Source organism: Clupea harengus, chromosome 17 (assembly GCF_900700415.2).
Source record: "Clupea harengus chromosome 17, Ch_v2.0.2, whole genome shotgun sequence".
Taxonomy (NCBI): Eukaryota; Metazoa; Chordata; class Actinopteri; order Clupeiformes; family Clupeidae; genus Clupea; species Clupea harengus.
The window spans coordinates 4,352,187-4,375,721 of NC_045168.1; the positions used below are offsets into that span (position 1 = coordinate 4,352,187).

A 23,535-nucleotide genomic window follows, 5' to 3' on the forward strand; every position below is an offset into this window, starting at 1 on the left:
TGGGAAGCCTCTGATTTAGAGCATTATCATGTGGGGGAAATGGGTCCAGTGTGTTACAGGCTTGGTTTGAGCGGCCGTTACTGATGTGAGAAAATCCCCTGTCCGAGCTGCGGGATCCCTGTGCTCTGAGGCGCCCTGGCTTCCCACTACCTGATCTGGGGATCTTAAGCCTGTGACTAGACTCTGGGGGCCTTGGGCTATCCCCTGTGTGTAGTCTCTCATGCCTCCCCCCCTGATCTGACCTCCCCACACCCCCCACTGCTGTCAGAGTGCATGCAGGGGTCATGGCAGATGTGGAAGAGGAGCAGAGGAGCGTGGGGAAGAGAAGACGATTCTCAAGCGGTGGGAACGAACCCCCCCTCACCCCCGCCCTGTCCCACCACCACCACCAAATACTTCCTCATGTTGCTTACACACTCTTCTGCCTAGTGATGAAGGATGGAGGGGGGGGGGGGAGAAAAGAAGAAAAAGAAGAGGAGGAGGAAGGAAACTAGTGCCCTAGAAGTGGTGTGTGTGTTTAAGTGCTTTTTTGTTCATTTTCTTTTCCTACTGTTTGGCTGAGGCCTTTACAGCCAGCAGCTGTTAGTGCAGCAGGGATGTGTGGAACCAAAACACACACACGCACACGCACACGCAGACATACACATACACACACACACACACACACATATAACACACATATAACACACACACACAAACACACACACACACACACATACACACATACACACACACACACATACGAACGCATACACACACACACATATAAACACATACACACACACACATACGAACACACACACACACACACACAGACACACACACACACACACACACACACACACACACACACATACGAACACATACAAACACATACACACACATACAAATACATACGAACACATACACACCCTCATGCAGACATGTAAATGTACACATTCTCTCTCTCACACACACATACACATACGAACACATACACACACACACATAAGAACACACACACACACACATAAGAACACACACACACCCTCACGCACCCTCCATATATACATTCTCTCTCTCACACACACACACTTGCATTCAATTGCGCATGGGAACCTGGTGTTTTTTTTAGCATAGCACAGCATAGCACATACAGTATCTGACAGCACCTCTCTGTGGCCCACATACAAGAAGTTATTTCCTGTCGGACAGAAAAGCTGAAATATTTTGCTCCTGAATGAAGAATCTTTTTTTCCCCTTTATTATTTCAGTGTTAACCATCAATATGTAAAAAGTATTTAGTATTTTAAGTATTAAAAATATATATATATATATATATACATACATATTTTTTTATATATATATATATTTTTTTTTAATACTTTAAATACTAAATACTTTTTTACATATTAATAGTTAACAACATGCGTTTTATGTATATATAGCTTTGATGACACTTGACTTGAATGTATATTTTCAGTGTTCTTTCAGTAGTGTCACCCCTCCCATCCGTTCATAGAAGGCCATATCCCATGCATGTCCATGTCAACATCCGGAGTAACATCCATATCTACACCCAAGGTCTCCCTTTCCTTAAGCTTGTCAGGTTTGCCTTGACCGAGACCGTCTGTGATTATCAGCACATGACACATCCTCGTGTCCCCAAAACACCTTTAGTGCACAAGGACGGTCTTGGGAACCTCTCAGCAAGGCTTTTGCCAGTGGATAAACGTAAGCATAAAAGCAGTCCGGGGTTGTGAGAGAGTGGCAGTAGCTAGTGAAGGTAAATTGGCTGCATTTACAGTATATAGCGCTTTTCTACTCATAAAGCACTCAAAGCGCTTTACAGATGAATGCCTCAGACATCTACCCATTCACACATCGATGGCAGAGGCTACTATCTAAGGTGTCAACCTGTGCATCGGGAGTGGTTGGGGATTCAGTGTCTTGCTCAAGGACACTTTGACACTTTGACAAGTCGGGATCAAACTAGCCACCTTCCGATTGCTAAACGACTCCTCTACCTCCTGAACCACTGTCGCCGCAACAAAGGTGGCCACCTCAGGCCCCTCAGACGCTGAGGTTTTGTGTTGTGTATTCAGCTGAGCAGACACGGAGATTGGAATGATATCTTTGGTGGCGGTCAAGAAGCTGTGTGGAAAAAGATCCATCTTGCTGGTCCTGGTGATGGTGTACTTTGTCACCTACACGCCCCCCCTCCCCCCGTCTATCACACACACACACACACACACACACACACACACACACACACACACACACACACACACACACATACACACACACAGACACACACACAGCGCATGTTCTGTACTGTGTCTGCCTGGCCAATGGAGGGAGGCCACACCAATGAAAAATTCAATGAAAAACATCCAAAGCCACCCACTGCTGCGTTTAAATAATGCAGAAGGTTTTTTTGTGAATGACCTCATGCTACTTTATGTGCTCACAAACACTTTATGGAGATGTGCATCAAGAGGGGTGGGGGTGGGGGGCGGTGTAAAATGAACAAGTTGCGTGCCAAAGCAAAGCATATTTCTGCCTCCATCTCTGGCATCTGGTGAATGATAAGGAGCCGGTCTCCAACCAATTACATGGGCTGTTAACTCTGCTTGAACCCATAAAGTCCCTGTTGTAATGTGGAGAGGACTGCAAAGACGCGCTGGGGTAACGTGGCAATGAGGGAGAAGTAATAGAGAGAGAGAGAGAGAGAGAGAGAGAGAGAGAAACTATGTGAGAGTAGTCAACAAAGAGACACAAAATGGATGCCGCCCGGAGGTGATTACCTCCCGAGTGCAGTCACTCCTAATTGCAATTTGGGGCAGATGGAGCCAGGTGATGCCTGCTGAATCTGAATGCGTGTTCAGATAATGACTGAGCTGTCCCACACCATTTATTATGGGCAGAGTATCGGCTGCGTTTGGGTATCAGTAGGGCTGTGATATTTGCTTTGAGACTCTCAGCCTTCTTAAGTGCACGGGGCGTTAGTGAGCCTGGCTGGTGAAGCTGCCGTTATGGAGTCGTTACTGGCCTGTTAACCTGGCTGGTGCTGAGAGTTCTCATTCCAGCTCCATGCACCTAATCGCTTTCCACACTGTCAGTGTAGCTGCTGAGACAAGATGCACTTGAAGACAGAGGGATAGTGAGAGGTAGGCGAGAAAGTGATAGAGACGGGGAGACATGGAGGGAAGGAGAGAGAGACAAAGGGATAGGAGAGGAGAGAGAGAAAGAGTGTTTGTGTGTGTTTGCGTGAGAGCAAATGGTTGTAGAATTCTCAGAGCATATCCATACTCTATTCATTAGCACGTTAAATGTGTGTTTATAGCTATTATAGCTTATTAAGTTTGTGTGTGTGTGTGTGTGCGTGCGTGCGTGCGTGCGTGCGTGCGTGCGTGCGTGCGATCGTGCGTGCGTGCGTGCGATCGTGCGTGCGTGCGTGCGTGCGTGCGTGCGTGCGTGCGTGTGTGTGCGTGTGTGTTTGTCAGTGTGTCGTGTACCTGCATGTGTTTTGGGACATATGTGAGTGGGCGTGTAGGATATGTCTTCATGAACATATGTGCGGGTCTGTATTTTGGCACATTTGTAAGTGTGTGTGTAGGATATAAGCATATGTGCATGAATGTGGTTGTTTTATTTACCATCTAAAACATACATGAACAATTTGTGTGCATGGTTATGGGTGAGTTCACAGATGAAAACACTGTGTGAACAAGTGTGAACACCAGCCTTGTGTGCATATGTGTGTGCTTTGTTTGTGTTGTGTTGTGTTGTGTTGTGTTGTGGTGTGGTGTGGTGTGTGTGTGTGTGTGTGTGTGTGTGTGTGTGTGTGTGTGTGTGTGTGCACACCTTGGCCACAGCCTCCTCAGCGTCCTGATTAATTATTTTCATTAATATTGCGTCAAGCAGAAATATTGCAGTCGCCATAAAACCACCCTCACTGCACTTTAATGAGTTACAGGGGAGAGCGCTCGGGCCTGAAGTTAATCTTACAGCTGCTAGGCAAAAAACATCCAAATTCCTTAGACACACTCCACAGTGTGCTCAAGATCTTATATATATAGGCTAGTGTTTGTGATTATGAACCGTAAACGGCATGAAACACACTGAAGCATGCGAAATGATCATAAATGATCCGGCCCCATTTCTCTCTCTCTCTCTCTCTCTCTCTCTCCCTCTCTCTCTGTCTCTCTCCCACTCGCCCCTTTTTCAGCTGATGGAGAGAATTAGCCATGCTAGTTCATGGCATGCTTCTACAAATAGCTGTTATGACTAATGCATGGCACACGGGCAAGCCTGTGCCAAATGGAACATCTGCGTGTTTTTACGGCATAGTGCAGCACCAGCATTTCTCAATTAATAACTCTAGGAACATTTGATATCAGCAACCTAAGATGGAGCACATTTATCCCTAATTTAATGTTTTGGGATTTCATTTCAGTCATGGTGACTGTGGCTGTTTTAAGTGCATGGGCCTTTGGCTCTGTACTGCTGCCCTGCACCGCATTGTTAAGCTAATGTCCCCCCAGTGTGGACAGATGAGAAAAGCCAATGGTCCTGTCCTGTCCTACCCTGTCCTCAGTAGCTGCTGGTTGACTGCACTGCCCCCTCTGTCACTGTGGGGAAGTGCAGTCTTTTGAACTGGGGTTTGGTGGTTACACTTGGAGCGTTTCCCAGTGCCAAGCCACATAGTTTATCTTTGAAGCATCCCAAAGCCTCTCTGTGTCCCCCCGGTTGTGTGTGTGTGCATGTGTGTTTGTGTGTGTGTGTATGTGAAGCACTCCGGCATAGCTTTGATGTGGATCACTACGGAATCTGTACAGTAAGGCCAACGCTTCAGTGTGGGTCACAAAGGAATCTGTACAGTACGGAGACAGAGTGCAGTCGTGTTCTAGAATCCCACACTAAGGAGACACAGAGTTTAGTTGTGTTCTAGAATCCCACAGTAAGGTGATAGAGTGTAGTCGTGTTCTAGAATCTGTACAGTACGGAGACACAGAGTGCAGTCGTGTTCTAGAATCGTACAGTACGGAGACACAGAGTGCAGTCGTGTTCTAGAATCGTACAGTACGGAGACACAGAGTGCAGTCGTGTTCTAGAATCTGTACAGTACGGAGACACAGAGTGCAGTCGTGTTCTAGAATCTGTACAGTTAGGAGACACAGAGTGCAGTCGTGTTCTAGAATCCCAGTGGTGTGAGAAGGGTCTGGCCTTGGTCGTGTTCTAGAATCGTACAGTACGGAGACACAGAGTGCAGTCGTGTTCTAGAATCGTACAGTACGGAGACACAGAGTGCAGTCGTGTTCTAGAATCGTACAGTACGGAGACACAGAGTGCAGTCGTGTTCTAGAATCTGTACAGTACGGAGACACAGAGTGCAGTCGTGTTCTAGAATCTGTACAGTACGGAGACACAGAGTGCAGTCGTGTTCTAGAATCTGTACAGTACGGAGACACAGAGTGCAGTCGTGTTCTAGAATCTGTACAGTTAGGAGACACAGAGTGCAGTCGTGTTCTAGAATCCCAGTGGTGTGAGAAGGGTCTGGCCCAAAGCCCACTGAAATGTTACAGAGCTAAACAAGAGAATTAATGCTCTCTCTCTCTCTCTCTCTCTCTCTCTCTCTCTCTCTCTCTCTCTCTTTCTCCCCCTCTTCTCACAGGTCTTTTTACCTGGATAAATCTAACCTGACCCCCAGCTCTGCACCCAAAGCTGCCTTTATTGACAAGGTATGTGGCTGTTTGTTGAACCAGTGAGTGAGTGATGAAAGTGTTTATATGTGTGTGTGTGTCATGATGATGGTCAGATGATGGTCATGCCTTAAACGTTTGCTTTTCATAATTTGTTTGCTCACATGATGGTTTGTTAACCAGGCACATGTGTATGTGTGTATGTGTGTATATCTCTGTATATCTGTATGTGTGTGCACACCTCTTCTGTGTGTTGTGTGTGTATCTGTGTGTATGTGTGTATGTGTGTGTGTAACGGTGCGGCTGCCCGTTACCAATATGGAAATGCATCCCTCAGCTGAAAACAACACACTGGACAGCGCGGAGTACAGACACATGTTTTATTTGCACACAAACACTAACCACATATTTCACCGCGATCAGGACGGCATCCACACCGAACATTCCGAGACTGAATGGCCTTCTATTCAACGCATACAAACGTTGAACAAGGATGTAGCCTACAGTGAGTACTTGCCGTGCGGTTTCATAGTGAGTTCCAAATGCAGGGCGGAGGAAACGACCCGATTGGAAGTCGGGAAAGGACCTTTGAACTGTTCAGCATGGAACGTCAGACGTGCCCACGCCAAGTTGGTGGGAAGAGAGGGGTGTGTAGTGTGTGTGATTATTTGAAGTGCTTTGTATTAATTAGATATAATGATTGTCGCTGGGTGAATCTGTCGGTATCATTAGAGGCAAAAGTATTTATTGTAGAATCGGAAGATTGTTATTTTTATTGATTGATTTGCGATGTGCAATGGTTTAGGCCGGGGTAATAAGAGACCGGCGCAGAACATGTCTTAGAGAAGCGAGAGTCTTAGGGGAACAACTTCCCACCCCTGTAGACGACGAAGGTGAATTGATTAGTTTGGAGTGCGACAAATTGTTTACTTAACTTATTATGATTGAAAGTTAGTTGTTTCATTTGGAGCTGAATTGTTTAGGGTTTATTTAGTTATTGAGAATTATGGTTTGGAGTTTTTGTTTTCTTTTTTGATTTTTCTCCATTCTGGCGTGTTTGGCCTTCTGTGAAAGGATAATAAACATTTGCCATTGCCACAAACATCCGAGACACTGCCTCCATTTCGTTCTACATCGCCGCGAGGCTATCCCGGCTACAGTGTGCATAATACCCACAGCTTTGTAAGTCTGCAGCTGATGCTGAGCTGGATTGCCTGATGGAGAGCTTCATCCCCACACGGCATGTTTGTGTGTGTGTGTGTGTGTGTGTGTGTGTGTGTGTATGTATATGTGTGTGTTATACCTGTATCTGTGTATGTCTCTTATTGTGTGTGTGTGTGTTATACCTGTAACTGTGTCTGTGTATGTCTATATTTATATGTGTGTGTGTGTTATGCTGCTTGCTCAGGTGTGTGTATGTACATGTGTGTGTATGTTATACCTGTATCTGTGTGTGTCTCTGCAGCTGATGCGTCCGTTGAACGCTCTGGAGGAGCTGTACCGTCTGATGGAGAGCTTCATCTCCACGCGGCGCACGGCTGCGTGTCAGTTCACCCCGTGTGGGGCCTCAGGCGTGGGGCTGCTGTCTGTGGCCTCAGAGCTCTGTTCTCGCCTCGGGGCCTGCCACATCGTCATGTGCAACAGCGGCGTACACAGGTGAGGGGAGGAACTCTGCGTTACACACACACACACACAGACAGAGACATACACACACATATAGAGACATACACACACAGACCCACAGACACACAGACACACACACACACACACACACATACACACACACACACACACACAGAGACATACACACACAGACACACACATACAGAGACATACACACACAGACACACACACACACACACACACACAGAAACATACACACACAGACACACACATACAGAGACATACACACATTCCCATGCTGTCACCCTCCCACACACTTCCTGTCTGTCATTCTTCCAGCACTCTCTCCCCCCTGCTGCATACACACCTTCATCCCCCTCAGTACCTCTCTATTTCTCTCTTTCTCTCTCTCCTCGCTCTATCCCCCTCTTTCCCTCTTTCTTTCTCCCTCTCTCCTCTCTACCCCCTCTCCCCACTATCTCTCTCTCTGACTCATCACTTAATTTCTGATGTTTTTTCACCGATTTCACCGTCTTCTCCCCCCTGTTTTCCTTGTTTCCCATTTCTTTTCTGTTCCCTCCATCATTCTTGGCAGGCTCCTGTCTCTGACATCTCTTCTTTGGATTTTCCTGTCAGACCCTAAATATTTCTCTCACATTTCTCTCTGTCTTTGACCCAGCCTTGTAGGTTCATCTGCTGCTGTCTCCATCTCCCATTGTATCTCTATGAGCCGTACTTGCTTATTAATGCTAGCTGCTATTAATACGCTCATCTCAGACTTAGTTACACTTTTAATGGTCTCATACATGGATTAATGTGGCCTCTTTCCTGAAGATGAAGGAAGTCTGGGTCTATATTTGTCAAGTTCTGCTGTTCTCATTACGATCCTTTTGAAGGGACATGTTTCACCTCCGTCCAGAGGGCCATTTATCACATCACGGGAGTCAAGCTAAATCCACCCAGTCTATCTGCACTATCTATTAATACTGTGGACCTACTCCCTCAACTTCTCTCTCCCTCCTCATCCTCCACCCAATCTATCTGCACTATCTATTAATACTGTGGACCTACTCCCTCAACTTCTCTCTCTTTCCCCACCCTCCACCAGTGACTCTCTCTGTCTACATCTTTACCCCACTGCATGTCTCTCTCCTCCTCTCTTCTCCATGTCTCTCCTCACCTCCCCACTGCATGTCTCTTTCTTCTCCGTCTCTCTCCTCCTCTCTTCTCCATGTCTCTCTCCACCTCTCTTCTCCATGTCTCTCTCCTCCTCTCTTCTCCATGTCTCTCTCCTCCTCTCTTCTCCATGTCTCTCTCCACCTCCCCACTGCATGTCTCTCTCCTCCTCTACCTTACACATTCCATTTAGGTTTAATCACCCTCTCTCTTATTCTCTCGTTCTGTCTCAGTCCATGCCCAAGTTTTATGTTTCTATGTCCTCACTCATAAATACACCTACATAAACACACACACACTGAGCACACACACACACTTACCGACCGACTAAACTCACATACCTATTACAAACACACACACACACAGGAACATACACACAGATTCACATACATTTATGTGGACACACACACACAAAGTCTCCCCGTACACACACACAGAGCAACACACACATCATTCGTCTTAGATTGGCGTTTTGATGGAGCATAGAGGATGGAGTGGGCAGAGGGCTAATGGAAAGCTAGCTGTGTGAGCAGCCGTGTCTGTGTGTGTGTGTGTGTGTGTGTGTGTGTGTGTGTGTGTGTGTGTGTTTGATAGAGCGGAGACAGCAGAAGCCGATGCAGGGACAGCCACAGCAGGTTCCTTCATTAACCCACAGCTGTGTGTCACCGCAATTACCTCCGGCTCAGTCAGCGGCACCCTGCTTGCTCAGGTGCTGCGACCTGCCATGTTCAGGGTTATTTGTGGACCCATTTTACACCCCCTGCCCCCCCACCACCCCGAAAACACCTTCAGCCTCCTCAAAACGTAATTTCACTGTAGACACCTCCTAAATGGGCGGCTTTCATTTCCCTGTTGCTTGCTGGCCATCTGTGATCTAGACACAGATCTTTGCTCCGTGTTCCAAGTTCCATGTTCCGTGAACTTGCTGAAGATGCCTTTATTCGACAGCAAGGGTCGATGAGCTCATCTTATGAAATTTCGCCCACTGGTTGGTTGATATTGAAGGAAACTTGACAAAAAGAGGGAAAACCAATTACATGAAGTGTCATTTGCCCTGTTCTTTCAGTTATCAAAGGTTAATGGAAGAATTACACGCAAGGCCCCCTTTTAACTGTGCATATATGAAATGAAATTAAGCATTGGCAGCCCCATGAATTGTAATTGAGAGCAAGGGCTGTGTCATGTCCATGAAAAAAAAAAACACACTGAATGATCCCGTCAGGAGATTAGTAATGTGAGAAACAGCCTGGGTTCTTTCGCCCATATTGATTGGATTGTCTTGCCCGGCAGGATGAGCTTTCTAATAAGGCAGAGGGAGAGAAAGGGAGTGTGGCGTTTGGAACATCAGCATTTTGCAGGGGCCCGCACGGAGACACCATCCTCCAGGTTTATCTCATCAGAGTAGCCCGGTGTCGTCCATTAGAGAGGCGACTGGAGGATGGAGGATCTGCCAAGGAGACAGAATAGAGCCGGCCCCACTGGAACAGGGAAGTGAGAGTGTGCAGAATCTAGCACTTAATATAATGAATCTAGAATCAGATTCTAGCACTTAATATAATGAATCTAGAATCAGAATCTAGCTCTGAATGAAATTGATAATTGTCTCTTCTCAGCAGTGATGCCCTTCTTTATAATGACCTCGCCCAGTCATCTGGATTCCTCTTCATAGCTTCTTGTTGTGTCCTTGTTAGGTGACAATATCTCAGTGATGAGTTTGGGGTTTTAGTGGTAATATAATGTAGTATGACACAGACAGTTTGACTAAGCTGGTCTATTACTTCTGCACCTGTTCAGAAAAACCTTGAAATAAGGTGAGACTAGGAGAGGACTGGACTCAGAGGTCTTTCTTCAGATCTCAGAGGAGTCAGGCTTCAGAGGACACATATTCTATCACCTCTGTGCTGTCCTAGTCGTATTTCATCAGACTTTGAAATGCATCTGGCCAGACCTGGTGGAGGTTTACCAGATCCACACCACGTCTGACCCAGATCCATCCCATAGTTCTCTATAGGACTCTATCTGGGCAGCTGTGTTGGTGTTGGCAAATTGGACGACTGGGGAAAAGGCATCAGCCCCCATGCAATATAAATCTCTAGTCTCTCAAAGGCAGAGTGAATCATAGGGACTTTGCTCATGCATCCCCCCTCGCTCTCTCTCACTCCCTCTCTCCCTCTTTCTCTCTTTCTCTCTCTCACTCTCCCTAGACCCTCAAAGGAGAAGATGCCTTTTTGTGTGTGTTTCTGAATGCGTATATGTGTGTGTGTGTGTGTGTGTGTGTGTGTTTCTGAATGCGCATATGTGTGTGTGTGTGTGTGTGTGTGTGTGTTTGTGTGTGTTTGTGTGTGTAAGTGAAATCCCCCCTTCTCCTAAACCTCATCCTCCTTTCATCCCCCTCAGAAAAGCATAAAGACTCCTCCAAAGCAGAGGACACAGCCCCCTCACTCCCTCTCCCCCCACCCCCCCCCCATCCCCCCTTCCGTGTGCATTATGCAGGAGGACTAAACGCATTCAGATTGTGACTGCTGGGGAGGCTCTGGGGCCGCTTGGCTCCAGCTTCCCACTGTAGAGATTAGCACCTCTCCACTCTCCTCTCCCTACCTGCGCTGTTATCACCCGCCCCGGCTCTCTGGCGTCGCTGTAATTGAGTAGCTCTCCAGAACCCAGTAGATATCAATTAGCGGATGAGGCGGGCGACAGGCGGGTGGAGGGGGTGGGGGGGTGTTAGTAGTTAAACACGGCCGGTCGTGCCGTGGAGGTTTGCTGTGAGAGAGCTGAAAGATGTTACAGCAGGGTGCCTCGTAAAAGTGTGGCATCGATTGCAGTCCGCAGGTTGTTATCATAAAAAGGTCAGTCCGTGCCCTTGACAGGAGTTATGGATCTTCTGTGACAAGATGTATGTGGCAAGGAAGTGGAAGTGTCTGTGTGTGTGTGTGTGTGTGTGTGTGTGTGTGTGTGTGTGAATGAGTGTGTGTGTGTGTGTGTGTGAGGGGGGTGTGTTTCATGATTGAAGCATGCACCTCTGCAGTCATCGCCAGGACAGGGCATTATGCCTGCGCTACACGCTGACATGTCATGCAGTAAATGCATGAATTGAACCGTACTCACTCGCATCGATTCCCAGTCAAACTGTCAGAACTGCTGTGTACATTTGCAAGACATGACAACGTTTTCCAGTAGTTTTGATTTTCCCCTCGTGCACAATAAATCAAAAGTGTGGGTTTCACCCCAAAGCACTTTCAGTAAGTTTCTTCCTGGTGACATGATTAAATACAGTGACATTTTAGCAGAGTCTCCTTTGAGATCTGAGTGAAACATTCTCTCCCTTAGTAGTTTACCTTCAAGGTTTTCCTCATGTTTATTGGCAAATCAAGGATAGGTATCCTGTCTTTACAGTATGTGACCAGCATTGATGGAGTGATTGATCTGTGCGGTCCAAGCAATAAAACAACACTTGACATCTATCTCAATAGAAGCCCACAGAAGTGGATGGACCTTTTCATCTAAATGGAATCTCCCCACCAGCCACACACACACACACACACACACACACACACACACACACATGCACGCACACACACACACACACGCACACTCGCACACATACATGAATGACTTTGTTACAGTGATGTACTGAAGCTCTCAGGTTGATTGAGTTGTTGGCATGTTGGATCCATGTCCCCTCCCACACCTCTCCGTAAGGGACGCACCTCGCACTGTCGTTGCACAGCGAAGACCAGTCGTCCTCAGGACTCCCCTCCCCTCCCCTCCCCTCCCCTCACCTCCTTCCCTTCCCTTCCCCTCTCCTACCCTCTCCTCTCCTCCCCTCACCTCCCCTCACCTCCCCTCACCTCCCCTCCCCTACCCTCTCCTCCCCTCCCCTCCCCCCCCTCCCCTCACCTCCTTCCCCTCCCCTCCCCTCAGCTCCCTGCTCCCCAGCCTGTTTGGATGAGGCTTACATGCTTAATATTTCATGCCTGAATAAAACCATTAATAAGTAAAGCAGCCTGTTGTTACATGGTAATGAACAGTAGCTGTGTAGAGTGAGTTATACAGGGAGTTGGCTAATCGCTCTTCCTTTTATTGTCTGTATTGAGCTGGGAGAGGAGAAGAGGGGCAGGCCTATTGACTTGGCAGTGAGTATTGCATCTTCAAGCATGATCTATCTGCTTGTCAAGAGGACCGTTCGAAACTTACTGATGGAGTTTCTGGTGGAATGTCTTCAGGTTTTTTTATTGTTTTTGGAGACACCCAGCATCTGTTAATTAGTAAAGGAGACATAGTAGAAGGATTTTTCTGATTCAAGGCATCAGTGTGGCGAAAACACACTTCGTAGACACAACTCTACATAACATTAATTTTCACTTTGTAAAACACAAGGCTGTCTCTGTCTTTACAAAACCTTGTCTTTCTCAACACAAGCTGATAACTTTTCAGATATGACAGTATTGACTTTTGTAATCCAAAGAAGAGTTTGACTTTCTCAAGACAGCATGACCTCCTAATCAAGACTTTTACTTCCCAAACTCTGCAAGACTTCTCTAAACCTGCAGCCTGATATTTCATCTCTGGATGGAGGCTCCTCGCTCCCAGCCTAATCTCTTCCCAGGAGTCCCGTGTCATGACGGTCTCCATGGCTACAGTGTAGCATCTGTCACTCAGAGATGCTCTCTGTGACACGGCGGTCAGCCAGCAGGCGTGTGGGCACCGTGCCCGCTGGCTCGGGCGCGCGCTGGAATATTAATGGAGGGAATAAAGTGGAGACATATGTTTCCTAACTTAGGTGTTCGTCGCTGTCGCTCTGATGCGTAGGTCTAACAGGTGAACCGGTGGATAGTCAGAGTAGATCCTGAGGCAGATGGCAGAGATGGATGCCCTTTCTACTGTTCTTCCTCTCCCTCTTCCTCTTCCTCACCCCTTGTGCAAAACTGCAATTAAAACCAGTCTAGAGTGGAATTCTATGCCACCGCATCCGACTGTGAACAAAAAGTACAAGTTTAATTTGGTGACCTTTCACCTGCAGCGAGTATTGCCCTCTGACCTTGTGTGTTGTTGTCCATCAGGTGCACACTGAGCGTGACACTGGAGCAGGCCATCCTCCTGGCCCGTAACCACGGGCTACCACCACGCTGCATCATGCAGGCCACCGACGTCATGAGGAAACAGGTAAGGGACGAGGTCATACCCATGTATATTCTGTCCCATACACGTATAAACACACAAGTACACGTAGATGGAGATGGCCATCCTTCTGTGTGAAAAAGGTCAGCCTCAGCTCTCTGAGTGGTTCATCAGGTGCCAGACCATACACACACACACACACACACACACACACACACACACACACACACACACACACACACACACACACACACACACACACACAAACACACATATCTTAGTTACTGTCCTACTTTCTGTCATTTTAAGTATATCTTATGTTTCACGAGCTGGGAGAGTAGTTGGTACAATTCTAAAACACACACACACACACACACACACATGCAAAAAACACACACTCACAAACCAACAGAGAGAGTTTAACACATAATAATTCAGTCATAAATATAAGGGACATGTAAGGAAATGTCCTTGACACACATACTGACATAATTTATTGCGTACTGATATTGCTCCTAGCTTTCATTTAGTTAAGCATGTCTTTGGTGTGCAGGCACACATCTCCAGCCCCAAGACTGAAATACAAAACAATATTTTCCTTTGTAAAATATAAAAAACCTTTTGGAAAAGGACCCTTAAAGTTGATTGTTTCATCTTTTTGAAATGATGAAATGTGATGAGCTTTTTTGCATGCGCATGTTAATGAAGGATTATTGAGTTTTAAATTATTCAGAGCCTTAATAAATAGTAAATAGTCAAATTGATTCCCACAGAGGAATCTCTGCCAGTGTAAAGGATGAGCCAATAACCAATTTTCTCTCCATCAACACACGCTTGTTTTGGCATTGTCTTCTGACCCAATTAGTTAAGCATCCCTTTCCTTGGTAAAAACCTGGATTGTGTACTGAAATGCTGCATTTATTTTGATATACCAAAGTATTCATCTGTAGTCATTCCGGCTTCAAAAGAAGCCCACTGCTGAGTCCAAATGTCTTCCTATTTATCCCGGCCTCTCTGAGATGGTTAACAAAAGCCTGTGCCTCCTCTTGCCCTCTTTCTCTCTCTGATTATCCCCCGTCCCTCAGAATTACTGCCCTCTGCTGCTTAAGGCGTTTCTGTAGGAAAGAGAGTGCCAACAAAAGCCCTTACTTTCATTAATGCTGCCGCTCTACCTTGGGGTTTTGAAGCACAAGAGAGAGAGATAAAGAGAGAGAGAGAGAAAGAGAGAGAGAGAAAGAGAAAGAGAGAAAGAGACATGGGAGAACACATGCACACACACCTTTCCTTCTGGCTGAGTGCATCTGTGTCCTTCAACCAGTCGTCGTGGGAACATAGCCTGGCAGGGAGGCTGGACTGTTGTTTTTGTTCTCTTCACACATCATTAAGGAGCTTCAGATTGGCATATATAGGAAGGACAGGAATGCATGCAGACACACACACACATAGTCATCTTCTCTGACACACACACACACACACGCAGACTCACACACACACGCACACACACACACACACACACACACACACACACACACACACACACACACACATACAGAGTCTTACTCACTTACTCTCTCTCTCACACACACACACACACACACACACACACACACAGTCACCCTCTCTAACACACACACACACACACACACACACACACACACACACACACACACACAGTCACCCTCTCTAACACACACACACACACACATACACACACACGTAAGGGGATGGCCATCAGCCAGGTGGAGGGCAGCACACGATGAGCACCACGCCCTTGAAAGAAGTCGGCTGCTGGCTGTCATTAAAACTCCGTTTCCCATGAATGCTGAGCACCCTCAGGCGTAAGGGCATGGCTTGTCAGTCTTTTGCCCAGTACTGTGAAACATCACATACATGACACACCATCCGTGCAGTACATATACTTAAGCTCTAGATGGGTGGTCTGACTTTCATACATTATGAATAGAATGATGTATTTAACTGACAGCTTTGTATAACTGACAGCTTTGTATAACTGACAGCTTTGTGAAACTGACAGCTTTGTATAACTGACAGCTTTGTGTAACTGACAGCTTTGTACAACTGACAGCTTTGTGGAAATATGAGTTACCAGCCCAGCAGTTCATACAATTATGGCCCTGCTCCGGTACAGATCTGGCCGACTCATAGCAGAACTGCGCCAGAACTGGTGCGAATCTGGGCCAGGGTCGTGTCAGACCTGTTCGACAGTCGACTGCTCATGTCTGGAAGCCAGTGGGAGTATCTGCTGATGTAGAAGCACAGACCTTCACCAAACCCGAAACTCTCAACCTCGGACATGGGAGGCGGGCGTGCTAGCAAGGACGCTAAAACCCATGGGTGCTAGTGTCTGTCTCTAGCACGTCTATTAAGGCTCTGGACCCACTGACTACCGTTACACTGACATGGGTCTCTGCTGTCTGGGTTACCTGTAGTCTGGGGCTCAGCTGGTCTTTCATAAATATGGATGGCATTTGCTACAACTCCCCCTGGCCACACTTTAATTCATTCACAAAAACGCTCCGGTGCCACGCCATTCGGTCTAAAAGACACCATACATCATAACCGCACTGACAGCCAGCCCAGCAGGCCTGGGCAGTGATGAATAGGCGGCATTTTCTTTCCCCTGAACTTTTATTTGATTTGTAAACGTGTTTCTGTGAAGCAGCGGACAGGTAAACCTAGCAGAGGAGGTGTGTTAGCAGAAATAGCCTGTCAGGGAGAAGATGTCTGTGAACAGACTTCCAGATTTCCTGAACTCTGGAAAGGCCATGGATGCTGTCAGCATTGTGTGAATGTGCAGACTAAATATTTCATAAGCACCTCTAGTACTGAACATGGCAAAATCAAGTGCTGTGCATCTTAAGTGTAGTTTTAGTAGCAAATGTTATACACGGCACAAATCAATGAAGCAGAGTGGCATTCATGGTGTCAGTGACCGTGTTCATGTCCTCTCTCGTCCCTCAGTGAGTTAGAGGGCATCCCAGGGAACACTTTGAAAGATTTAGATGGATGGCTCTGATACCCATCACTTAATTGCTGATGCTATCCCCTCCCCAAACAAGGAGATAGGAGTCTGACTTTGAGACACTTAGTGACCACTCTGATACGGAGTGGACCACTCTGCTGGTCTCCTTGTCTTGCTCCTAGTAATGGTGTGCGTCAGGGAAAAGTTACACTTAAGTGGAAAACTGTAGTCGGCACAGCTGCCCACTCTACACAGGGCCTTGAATGTTGTTTCACAGTCGCAGTGTGTCATCATTAACACTAGATTTGACTAGATTTGGAGCTTCAACATACACTGGAAGCTAGTATGGCAGAAAGGATTAAACGAAAATAATTGTAATGTTCTACCATGCTTATTTATGTGCCTTTGGGTATATACAAAAGGTTTGACATTTATACAAGTATATTCATAGATATTGTATATGACTGGAAAGGTTGTAGATATCGATTGCCAGTTGTCTCAGCGCAGCACAGTTTAACCTTAAATCTTCGCATCCCAGAATAGTCAGATAGAACCTCCCCGTTCCAAGCACTTAGCAACATGATCAGCAGGAGGAGCAGGTGTTTCTGGTTCTGACCCAAACCCAAACGGAATCCACTGACTCCTGGCACCAAGTCTGGTGCAGTGTAAGCCGTTTGCTGATGCAAAATCCTTTTTTTTCCATCTGACAGAGCGAGTTATTTATAGAAGCGCTTAATGCTCAAGGAGCGTTCAGGATTTATGTTCTTCTCTCCCATTAGACGCAGCACAGGTGTCCAGGTGTCACCCTCACCTCAGCAGCTCCCACCCCACCGACACCCATGATGGAATCGCGTTTTGTTGTGGGGGGGTTGGGGTAGAATGTTGGAGGAGATTGTTCTGGTCGGATCTGATGAATTGGGCAAAAAAGGGCGATGCTTAGACCCTGTCGTAGCTCATTCACCGGAAGCTGGCATAACCTGCTGGATCTGCATCTCCCCTGGCCTGCAATTTATGTCTAAGAACAGGCTGATTTAGCAACTTGACAAGGCCAGTGCTCACAAACTACTTCTGAGACTGTTTGGAAGCTCGCTCATAAGTTTTTCCTCTGAGCCAAGGAAGTGTCAGCACAAGTTTTCATTGACGGCAGTGATTTGCTGAAGCTCGCGCTATATTTTCACCAAGGGGGTTGATCCAGTTGACTGACAACAAGCGTCCTTAGAACTCGTAACGTGCTCTGCAACATAAAACAAAAACAAAACAACAAAATCGACACACAGTCTCTATCTATGGACCTGAACGCTCCTGAAGCTAACAAACTGCACACTCTGCACAGGCAGTGAGGCTTCACAGTGAGGGTTGCCAGATTCAGCTGGGTGGGGATTTAAGAGGGAATAAAGCCCTCTCTGTCACTTCAGCTAAAGTCAGCTGGAAATTGGAACTAAAAAGCAATTAGCTTTCATCCCCCCCTCTACTTGTCGGTTATGTCATTCTGAATATGTAATCCAAGCTTAACGTCATGCCCGCATCGTTCCATTCTGCAGTAACCATTGCCCCTCTCTGCGTCTCTCTTCTGTGCTGGTGGGGTCTGTGTCTCCTGATGTCTTTGCCTTGTGTTTCATTGTAATGTTAAAACTGTAGACTTCATGCATAGCTATTTGTGTGCGTTGGACCTCGAGTGAAGGCTGTTCCTCCCCTCTCCAGCCCTCTATGGTCTTTTGCTGTGCCCCATGTCCTCTGTGCAGAGCCCTACTCCATCCATGGTGTTTCTGACAGCCTGGGAGGTAAATCATAATTATGTCTTCTTATTTTAGGGAGCCAGAGTGCAGAACTCCGCCAAGAACTTGGGAGTGAGAGACCGCACCCCGTCCTCTGTGCCAAGGTAACCATAGTGGAGAAGTCTCGAGCCTCCTCCTCCTCCATCCTCTCTGTCCTTTATTACACCAAAGGAATCCAGAGATCATGTTGCCATTTGAAGACTGAAAAAGCTAAATGTCATCATGTCCTGTGTTAAATGTGCTCAATTATGAAATAAGAAATAGCAAATGTGAATATTTTCCCTAGTTTAATGAAATGGATAGGGGTTTTGTTTTTGTGATTTTGTGACTTGTGTTACTGGCCAGATGTCAGTTGTCCTAGGACTGATTGATTTTTGAATGGTATATTTTAAGTAGCCAATTTACTCCTTACCCCAGCTTATGCTATAGTACAAGAAAGGGAATAGTAGCAAGCAATTGGAACTAGGCACTTTGTCCAATTTCAGTTATACCCCTCAGATCCATCCTCAATTATACTCACAATTATGCAAAAGTGGATTAAAAATCAATTCAGAATGCTACTGAGTCCAGGAATATATTTAATCCAGTGTGTGAAACCAGCTCTGTGTGTGAATTAATAAGCGGAATCCCATATGCACCTATTCTTTCTAACACATGTAATTCTCTTTGTCTTTAAAATAGCAAAAGAATGGCTGATCCTCTTTGCAAGGATGTTATTTTATAAACCCCAACACTACATCAGCCAGTGAAACACACACACACAAATACACACACATCAATATATTTGAACACACACATATTCTTTGTTTTCTATCTCACACAAAAAACACACCAACACACACACACATGCATACCTTTACCCACTCACACACATTCGTGGGCACAAACATTCTCTTCCGTGGCTCTGGCCCACTCTTCAGAGCTTCTGGGAGATGAAGTCTATCACTCTCACTGCGATCTGAAACGTAGAGACTCCCTGTGACAGTCAGCCCCTGCCCAGCCTCTCAGCAAACACAATTAAAACACGGGCGTCATTAGCCGGGCCAGCGGTGAGGCGGCTAAAAGTGACTGTAGTCTTAGTGGTTTTTGGCCCGTAATTGGCATGAGGGACTGCCAGGCACATACAGGGTAGCAGCGAATCAATGCATCCCGACAGGGAGGGAGACAGAGAGAAAACGAGGGATGAAGGGAGAGAGAGAGGGAGAGATGGATATGAGGGAGAGGGAGAGATGCAGTGTGGACACAGACAGATGAAAGACAAAGGTCTAGATAGAGATGTGGTTGGCATGGTGACAGGGTGTAAACAGCAATGTTAAAAATGAAACCAAAATGTCACTGACGGTAGAATGTGTATATGTTCACAGGGTGTCTGCTAGACAAATTGTAGAAAATGTTGCCGTAAACCTCTAAACCTCTCTCTCTCCCTCTGTGTGTGTGTGTGTGTGTGTGTGTGTGTGGTGTGTGTGTATGTGTGGTGTGTGTGTGTGTGTGTGTGTGTGTGTGTGTGTGTGTGGTGTGTGCACGTGTGGCTTTTCTCTCAACAGATTGTATAAGCTTTGCCAGCCACCGCCCCCAGATGGTGACCCATGAACTCTCCTGCATCCTGTGCAGAGCTGAGTTTTGTCCTGCCCCATACAGTCACATACCTCTCTCCTCTCTCTCTCTCCTCTTTCTATCTCACTCCTTCCCCTCTTTTCCACCCTCTCAGTCCTCTCTCCTTCCACTTTCTCTTTTTCTCTCTCTCTCTCTCTCTTTCCACTCTTCCTTCCCCTCTCTCTCTACCTGGAGTCTGCCCCCAGTCGCTCTCCAGTGTAAATAGTGACATGTTATGCTCTGTCAATGACGTGTGTTGAAGTTCTGTACGTGTACGCTGTCTTTGTTAAGCTACATTGCAGTGCATCTCTATTTTTTTGCATCTCTAATTTTCATACAGAAACCTACACTGCATCTATTCATGAGGATCATGTAGCCATAATAACAGCTGTGAAAGCCTGAAATGATTTCTGTATGAGTATGCTGAAGACCTGTAGCAGTCTCTGTTGAATGGAGAGGGTCCTCCCTCCTCTGTGTGTAGAGGTGGCTGTCACTGTGCCTGTGAAGAGCTCCCAGTCAGAAGTGCCTCTCTGCTGAAGCATCATTCAGTTGTCAGCACGTGATTTTTTGTTTGTTTGTTTTTCCGCTAAAAGACCTTGCCGTGGTGTGTCAGCAATAACTTCACTGACTGAGTAGATGCTGATTTCAAATGAAAAATGAATGTTTGTGAAAGATGTTTCAGTCAGATGTCATAATGTGCCTTGGATTTTTCTTTTACCTATGTCTCAGAGCTAGGTTTTGCTTGCTTACCTACCATATATATTTTTATACATCGTTTGAGACGTGAAGTAACATAACGTTATATTAAGCTATGTATGTCAACTGTGTAAGGCTTGAGGAAGGATGAGCTGTCGAATGATTCCAGAGAAGTGGGCAGATGAGGAATTGCCAAGCGTATGATCTTTGCGTGTGAGTGAAGTTTTCAATTAGTTAGACCGATGAAGAAAAAAAAGATGTTGAAGGGATACATGTCATCAGTGTTATAACTCTTTTCAGTGTCAATGTCAAGCTCATGTAAGTAGATTTTATATAGAAATATAACTATACACATATCGTATAAAGTAAAGACATACAATCAGTACTCAGGAGAATCACAGTTCTACTATATTTAGGTATTACTTGAGTGTTACTAAGCATCATGAAGGAAGTCATTTATTTCTATGCAACTGTAGACAATAAAATCCAATCTGGATGCATGGGCTACTATGAATCATGAAACTATTCCGTATCCTATTGTATCCTATATTCTGAAGTTCTCTGAAGACTTTTCTTGTCTTTTTTTAACATTGTGTCATGAAGATATCTATTGCAAGTAGCAGCCTCTAATTTGTGTTCAAGAGCAAACACGTTAAAACAGCGAATAATGTAAAGATGTCACTGTACAAATATACAACTCATAGCTGAATTTTGACTGAAAATGACAGTAATTTTTTTTTTATTTATTAGATTTACTCACTATAAAACATATCCTATTCCAGACGTATTCCTTTTTTCTCTGCTTGAAGCCTATGAAATGTTCATTTTTTGCCATGTGCTTTTTTGAAGTAAACTGTTCTATACTGTAGTTATTAATTTCAATAAATTGGTCTATAGGAAACGACTTGTTGTGTGTTCATGCCATTGTATGTGATAATTCATATCCGTGTTCACAAACTTTGTCTGGCTTTGGGGAGCATAGACCCTTCCATAGTCACCTTGCCGTGACATTCAGACAAATGCAGCTGTAAAGTGAATCCAAAGGTATATATTCAGCCCTCCTCTCCTTGGCAGTGGCCCCTGGTGCAGGCACATTACTGGACAGCTATGTAACCGTGGGCACAAAAACAGCGCTGCGTGCCCAGCAGGTATAATGCACAGTCATCATCCAGCACCATTGCCTGAGCAGGATATTTCACCTGCAGGTACGTTTTTTTCTTCTTGCAAATACAATGGTTAATGATGTTCTTGATCAAGGTGTGTGTAGGTGTGTGTGTGTGTGTGTGTGTGTGTGTGTGTGTGTGTGTGTGTGTGTGTGTGTGTGTGTGTGTGTGTGTGTGTGTGTGTGTGTGTGTGTGTGTAACCTTCCTTTCTGAAGCCAAGCCTGCACGTTATGTTGTGTGCAGTTTTTTATAAGTTAAAGGAGTATAAAGTAAAGGAGTAAGCTAAATCACATCAAACACTGAGGTCAAGCTTTCAGATGACTTTATTCTTTTGGAATGGTTGGCGAGATATGGTTCCATAGGGCTGAAACCTTGAATCATGTAACTCTTTCAACTGAGGAAAAACACTGGTTTGACAATATGTCAGTGCTTGGTACAGAAAGAGACCTACCAAGAATTATCAGACTGTGTCAGTAACACTTTCAGTAAAGTTTCAGGAACTTCATTTATTATTAGTGAAGGGCAGACACCATATTAACACAAGTAGCGCTCTGAAGCCAGCCTTGTTCCAAACACGCCCACATACACACTAGAGTACCTTCTCTGTCTACGCCGTGCACAGCCAATGAGCAGGTGATTTCCAATCACGATTAAACAACCATCTCGACCATTGGCTTTAAGAGAGACTCACTAGGCGCCACTCCACCAAAGCGAGAGGGGATGGTCCCGTTTAGTAGTAACCAAGACACGAGAAGCGCTGAATAGTACTTTCAACAATGTGCTTTGTGGCAGCGGGAACTTTTCGTTCTTGACATTCTGTCAATTCGTTCACATCGTATCGATTCGTAGTCGTTTAGTGAAAAAGCGTGTGCACGAAGGCGACTGTAAATGTTTTCATGTTTTGGTTCCGTAACGTTTTATAAAATATATACAGTTTCCTCATGGCGTCTCAACAGCAGTCAAGAATTCAGACCTACCTGGAGAAAAACAAAATCGGACCTTTGTTTGAGGTAAGCTGTTATCTCTGGTTTAGTTTTGCATGTGCAGGCTGTTACATTACACCGAAAACCTGCAGAATAGTACCCTACTGCCGGTCTGCGGCATTTAGGCTGCTAATCTGAATTTGGTCTTGGCAGATCGCACCGCTGTGCTGTCGCTTTTGCACCACAATATCAGTACATATGCTCCCAGAAACGGTCTGCGGTATTTTGTGCTCATTCGACCATCCTCTAAGTTCGCTGTTATAACTACCATGCGATATTGAACCTGTGACATTACCAATATTCAGAATAATCTACTGATCTTACTTTTAAAGCTCGACATCAGCCAATTAAGTTTTAGTTTCATACCTGTTAGCTGTTTATGTGGGTGTCCTAGTGTGAGACGTAGGATTTTTTGAAGGACCTGGGAGTGAGCTGTGTTTGGCAGGCAAGGTAAATTAAGGTAACGTGCTGAGTCGACCCGTGAGAATGTCACGTTTCTTGACATCCTCTTCATCGACTATCAGCACTCTGTTTCGCCTTCTTGGGAATACTATTTAGGCTTTGTTGTCAGTGAGATTTTAAACTGGAGAACGTTAAGATTCAGGCGACTTCTGTTTGATTTCATATATGACAGAATCACTCCTTACTGGAAAAAATATATATATATTATTCGTTAGGTATTTAATCCCACAGCAAGTTGCCTACTACACGAAAAGCCTCCACATGACCCGTTTTACATTC

General features: G+C 45.6%; 2 protein-coding genes across 3 annotated transcripts in view; both read left to right on the forward strand.

Annotated features, from left to right (window-relative positions):
* The window catches only part of prex2 (phosphatidylinositol-3,4,5-trisphosphate-dependent Rac exchange factor 2), a 132,857-nt gene extending 111,308 nt beyond the window's left edge, over positions 1-21,549 (forward strand). For both annotated transcript variants that reach the window (XM_031584380.2, XM_031584382.2), the window contains 5 exons: positions 5,657-5,723; positions 7,150-7,340; positions 13,544-13,646; positions 18,396-18,463; positions 19,904-21,549. In XM_031584380.2, the coding sequence (XP_031440240.1) occupies positions 5,657-5,723; positions 7,150-7,340; positions 13,544-13,646; positions 18,396-18,463; positions 19,904-19,949 (475 nt within the window). In that variant the 3' untranslated portion in view covers positions 19,950-21,549. The remainder of the gene's footprint in view (positions 1-5,656; positions 5,724-7,149; positions 7,341-13,543; positions 13,647-18,395; positions 18,464-19,903) is intronic.
* Positions 21,550-22,266: 717 nt separating this feature from the next.
* The window catches only part of c17h8orf34 (chromosome 17 C8orf34 homolog), a 78,659-nt gene continuing 77,390 nt past the window's right edge, over positions 22,267-23,535 (forward strand). Inside the window, exon 1 of the mRNA XM_031584117.1 lies at positions 22,267-22,821. Coding sequence (XP_031439977.1) covers positions 22,753-22,821 — 69 coding nt within the window. The 5' untranslated portion in view covers positions 22,267-22,752. The remainder of the gene's footprint in view (positions 22,822-23,535) is intronic.